The 6,000-nt window shown below is 44.0% G+C and overlaps 1 protein-coding gene across 2 annotated transcripts in view; it reads left to right on the forward strand.

Annotated features, from left to right (window-relative positions):
- Nucleotides 1–5,781, forward strand: part of LOC137380268 (monoglyceride lipase-like) — an 82,860-nt gene extending 77,079 nt beyond the window's left edge. For both annotated transcript variants that reach the window (XM_068052156.1, XM_068052155.1), the window contains 2 exons: nucleotides 761–976; nucleotides 5,548–5,781. In XM_068052156.1, the coding sequence (XP_067908257.1) occupies nucleotides 761–976; nucleotides 5,548–5,670 (339 nt within the window). In that variant the 3' untranslated portion in view covers nucleotides 5,671–5,781. The remainder of the gene's footprint in view (nucleotides 1–760; nucleotides 977–5,547) is intronic.
- Nucleotides 5,782–6,000: the final 219 nt, after the last annotated feature.

Below are 6,000 nucleotides of genomic sequence, written 5' to 3' on the forward strand. Positions count from 1 at the left end.
TTTATCTCATCAAGGCCAAGGCTTCTCAATTTCAGAGAAATGCAAAAATTCCACTCCCACTTTAATTCCTAATGCTTCACATATTTGTTGAGTTACATTATCTTCAGCACAGAAACAGGCCATTCAGTCTAACTGGTATGCTTTTCAATTCTAGCCCTCTCGAAATGAACCCCTGTGCTCAGTTTGCTTTATTTAATGGGCTTATTAATTTGTGTCATTACTTTTAGTGATTTGTGTATCTGTAGCACGAGATCCATTGGCTTCTCTGCTCATTTAGATCCTATTATCCAATCAGTGTGTGGCATCCTTATTTTTTCCACAAATTTATCTTTATTGAAATTAAATTATGGCCAATTAAATGCCCATTCTGCAAGTTTATTAATGTCATCCTGTTTTTGTCTCATTCTTCATTTCTACTAACAACAACACCCAATTTGGTGTCATCTGCAAATTTAGAAATTGTACTTTGGGTTTTTGAGTCCAATTCATTAATATAAATTATGAACAATGGTCCCAGCACTGATCATGTGGATCATTACTTTGGCCAGTCTGAATAACTGCCCTTTATACTCACTCTTTATTCCATTGTGCCTCTGATAATGAAAGGTCACAGACCTGAAACTTTAACTCTGTTTCTTTATACACAGATGCTGCCTGACCTGCTGCATATTCCCAGCATTTACTGTTTTTATTTCATATCTTCAGCATCCACAGTATTTTGCTTTTGAACTTGTGATGTGATGTCTTTTGGCTCTTGCAGGTGAAGGACTACATCAATGACCCTCTCAACTACCATGGACCAGTGAGGGTGAGATTCGCTGTTGTGCTGTTAAACGCACTGGCCAATCTCGAGAAGGTGTTGTCCACCATCACGACGCGGATACTGCTTTTCCATGGTGACGTGGATAAACTATGCAACATCAGTGGTTCCTACCTTTTTTATGAAATTGCAGCCAGCTCAGACAAGACACTGAAGGTAATGCACTTCCCCCTACTTTTAGTTTAAACTGGGATTTTCCTTACAGTCCAGTCATCCACCGTGACCGCGATTAGCCCATTATACATGAAGGCCGGTATGACACTTGCCCAGTCAGTGGATGGTGTCAATAACCCATTGTCAGTCAGCCTCAGGGTCCACTGCTGATAGCCAACACCACATAGGCAGTCAGCACGACCCCACTTCTCTCCTTCACTCACCTGCAGAGTCCCCACAGCCCCACGCTGGCACTGCTCACTTGTACGGTGGATTCCATTCCATTGAATTCTTTACTCGTTCACTTCATTCCTTGTTGAAGTTTGAACATGAAAGTAGCTTAGAAGAATGCTCCAAGAATTTCTGCCCAAGATAGTGCACATGCGTGATTTGTTCTTCCATTTTTGGTGCTTAGTTCAGCTTTTTCCAATCAACTGCAAAAAAGGCAAGAATACATATTGTGCAGATTGGCTTCACCAATCATAAAAAAACAATCCTTAATGCACCAAGTCCCATTCACCCATCACTCCGCTGTGCTCGCTGACCTACACTGACTCCCGATCCAGCCCACCTCGACTGTCAAATTCTCATCCTTTGTTTTCAAATCCCTCCATGGCCTTGTCCCACTCTATCTCTGTAATCTCCTTCAGCCCCACAAGCTTCCGAAATCTCTGCGCTCCTCCAATTCCGGCCTCTTCAGCATCCCTGATTTTAATCAATCCACCATTGTTGGCTGCATTCAGCTGCCTAGACCTGAAGCACTGGAGTTTCTTCAAACTCACTAAAACAAAAGCAAATACCACAGATGCTAGAAATCTGAAATAAAAACAGAAAATACGAGAAATACTCAACAGGTGAGGCAGCAGGAGGAGAGGGGAACAAAGGTAATGTTTCAGGTCGATGACCTTACATGCAAGGCTTGATTATCAAATTGGGGTCAGCAAAGAAGAATTTTGACCAAGCGACAGTGAAGGAACGGCGATATAGTTCCGGGTCAGGATGGTGTGTGTCTTGGAGGGGAACTTGCAGGTAGTGGTGTTCCCATGCATCTGCTGCCCTTGTCCTTCTAGGTGGTAGAGGTCACGGGTTTGGAAGGTGCTGTCTGAGGAGCCTTGGTGCATTGCTGCAGTGCATCTTGTAGAAGGTACACAGTGCTGCCACTGTGTGTCAGTGGTGGAGGGAGTGAATGTTTGTGGATGGGATGCCAATCAAGCGGGCTGCTTTGTCCTGGATGGTGTTGAGTTTCTCGAGTGTTGTTGGAGCTGCACCCATCCAGGCAAATGGAGAGTATTCCTTCACACTCCTGACTTGTGCCTTGTAGATGGTGGACAGGCTTTGTGGAGTCAGTAGGCGAGTTACTCGCTGCAGGATTCCCAGCATCTGACCTGCTCTTGTAGACATGGTATTTATATGGCGCCTCCAGTTCAGTTTCTGTTCAATGGTAACCCCCAGGATGTTGATAGTGGACTGCAGCAGTTCAAGAAGGCAGCTCGCCACCACCTTCTCAAGGGCAATAAATGCAATCCTTGCCAGCGACGCCCCCATCCCTGGAATTAATATTTTAAAAAAAGCAACGCTCAAATACTTTCTGGATTCCAACCCCGTGCTGCATTTGCATTGCTGGCGTGACTCTATCTTGAAACGTAAATGCCCTTATTAGGCCAGCGGCGAGCTCGCTGCCTAATTAGTGGCGCCAAGCATGACCAGGAGGCGGGTGATGCCCGGCGATCGCGAACAGCAAAGGCGGATGGCAGCCATGATGAGGGCTTGCCGCTGCCTTGCAGAAGAGAGCTGGCAGGACCTTGCAGAGCCAGCAGCCTCACTGAGCACAGAGGTGGCCGAACGGCCAAACGGAAGGTAAAGCACACAATCCGGCGCAATATTCCCCCAGCTCCCAAAAGTTTTCAACGTCAAAAAAAAACTTTACCTTCTGCTCGCTTTGAGCACGACAGCTCTGCAGTAATGTGCACCAGAATGTTCGAGTTCGGCGATTTGAACTTTGAAAATTGCCTTTTAGTTCTCCCCATCCCGTTAACAAGCTCTTCAAGGAGCGTAATGGGTCGTGAATTGGAGACAAACAGGTTCCCCGTTGTCCCACTCCCGCCCTCCTCCGTTGCATCCCGGAGGAGGTGGGATCCAGTGCCACCCTCCGGGAATGCAATTTTCAACCTTCACAACCCTACCTGCAGTGAAAATCTCGCCTGTTAACTATTTCTCCACAAATGCTGCCTGGCCTGCTGAGTATTTCCAGCATTTTCTGTTCTAATTTCACCATCTTGCTACCTCTCTCCTCTCTCTTCTCCTTTAAGTTGCTTCTTTAAAATCTATCTCTTTGACCAAGCTGTTGGTCACTAATATCTCTTTAATTTTGTCTGATAATGCTCCTCTGAAGCGCCAAGGGACATGTTACTACTTGAATGGCACTATATAAATAAAAGTTGTTAGTGTTATTTTTGTTAAATATGAATATGTTTCATAAGCACTCATCTGTTTTTTCACATGTACTTCACTCATGCAATATCACAGGTGAGTAAGCACAACTGTTTCCGCCTGAAATGAATAGAGTTCTTAAGACACTATAACCGACAACTTTGAAATTGATGTTCATGCAGATGGCCGACAGTTATTGCGCTTTGGCCAAAATAAGTAGACATTTTGAATGTGGACGGTCAAAGCTTTTTTTATTCATTCTCGGCATGTGGTCATTGCTGGCAAGGCCAGCATTTCTTGCACATCCTTAATTGCCCTGGAACGGAGTGGCTTGCTAGACCGTTTCAGAGGGCAGTTAAGAGTCAACCACATTACTGTGGGTCTGAAGTCACATGTAGGCCAGACCAGGTAAGGATGGCAGATTTCCTTCCCTAAAGGACGTTCGTGAACCAGATGGATTTCTACAACAATCTGGTAACTACCTGGTCACCATTTCTGGTACTATCTTTGTATTCCATATTTATTTATTAACTGAATTTAAATTCTCCAGCTGCCATTGGGGAATTTGAACTCATGTCTCCGGATCATTAATCCAGATCCTTGGACTACTAGTGCAATAATAAACCACTATGTTACTATAGTTGTACTTTTGTATGTCTCCATTTTAAATAAACCACCTCCTATTGCTCCCCCAGTGTTTCATTGGGAGAGGTTGGTGTGGTAATAAGCCATTCAGTTCAGAGGATTGTGCTCGGTTCTGGAGAACAGTTCAGTATCTTAAGAGGATTATATTGGCCTTGGAGGGGGTGCAGCATAGACTCACCAGAATGATACTGGGGCTAATTATGAGGACAGGTTGCACAGACTAAGCTTGTAATCCCTTGAGTGTAAAAGATTAATGGGTGATGTAATTGAGGTGTTTAAGATGAACAGAGGAGTTGACAGGGTCGATAGAGACAAACCATTTCCTCTGGTGGGGGGAGTCCAGAGCAAAGGGGTTTAGCCTTAAAATTAGAGTAGGACTGTTCGGGTGTGATGTCAGGAAGCCCTTCTTCACACCATGGGGAGTGGAAATCTGGAACTCTCTTCCCCAAAGAGCTGTTGAGGCTGATGGATCAACTGAAAATTTCAGAACTGAGATTGTTGGGTCAGGGTATTAAGGGTTAAGGACCCAAGGCAGGTAGATGGAGTAAAGATACAGATCAGCGATTAATATAATGGAATGGCAGAACCAGGCTCAAAGGGCTGAATGGCCTATGCTTCCTTTGTGGCACCCTACCTCACCAAAATTCAGTGCCTTGAGAGGAGGAGAGTAAAATGGGTTCTTTTGTGTTGGGAGGGGGTGTTGTGTGGAAATAATAATTCACCACTCCACCATATGGAGCTCCTGGTCTGATAAGTACAAGTTGAGGCCAGGGGATGTCGGAATAGTGAGTGGGGAATCATCACCCTGCCTCCTGGTGGATGATCCAGAGTATCAGTGATGAAGATCTTAATTCGTGGGACAGCAGTGGAGCAAAACATAGGAAGCAACAATTACAACATTCACTGAAAAAATAGGAGTAATCCATCTCTCTGTCTGCCACTGTGCTCCAGTCTGAGGGACTAAAAGCCACAGCCCTCACCAACAGGTAGCGAATGCTTCTTAATTGTTAGAGCATCATTGAATTAACCCACAAGAGGACAAATCTCCTCTCAGTGCTGCACTGTCAGAGGTGCCATCTTTCAGATGAAGTGTTAACCAAGGCCCAGTCTGCCATTGTACCATTTCGACAAAGAGCAGGAGAGTTGTCCCCAGTGTCTTGGTCAATATTTACCCCTCAACCAACACCTAAATCAGATGATTTGGTCAATATCAGTGCTGTTTTTGGGAGTTTGCTGTGCACAAATTGGTTGTGGTTTCCTAAACCACATCATTGCTGCACTTCACAAATGCTTCATTGTCTGTTAAGTGCTTTGAGAGTGAGGTGGTGAAAGGGGCTAGAGAAATGTGAGTTCTCTCTTTTGCCTTCGCAACAGCAGAAGTAATTAATGATATGTGGAAGGTCAATGAGATGTTTCTGAGGTGTGATGATGATATTGATGCCAGTCTTTGGCAGCTGCTCTTTAGTCACCATTGTCTCTCTCTTCTGAATTTCTTCCAGGTCTTCGAGAATTCTTTCCACCAGCTCCACAAGGAGTTGCCAGTAGTCACTGAGGAAATGTTCGAATTGATTGAAAAATGGCTCAATGAAAGGCTTCTGCCAATAGGAACGGGTCAAGTTTGAAAATTAGAAAGTTTATGGAGGAACCAGTTTAATTTATATTGAGGTTGAATGTGTTGGGTGGAGGGAAGAGGAGGGAATTAAAAATATTTCAAATAACCTATTCGCAAAATAAAAGCTTTTTTTTTTACAAAAAACAGTCATTGAAAGCGTGAATATATTGATTTATTGAATATATTGAGTTCCGAAGAAGGGTCACTGACCCGAAATGTTAACTCTGCTTCTCTTTCCACAGATGCTGAGTGGTTCCAGCATTTCTTGTTTTTATTTCAGATTTCCAGCATCCGCAGTATTTTGCTTTTATTTGAATATATTGATTTCCTTCTTTATGCA

Source organism: Heterodontus francisci, chromosome 19 (assembly GCF_036365525.1).
Source record: "Heterodontus francisci isolate sHetFra1 chromosome 19, sHetFra1.hap1, whole genome shotgun sequence".
Classification (NCBI taxonomy): Eukaryota; Metazoa; Chordata; class Chondrichthyes; order Heterodontiformes; family Heterodontidae; genus Heterodontus; species Heterodontus francisci.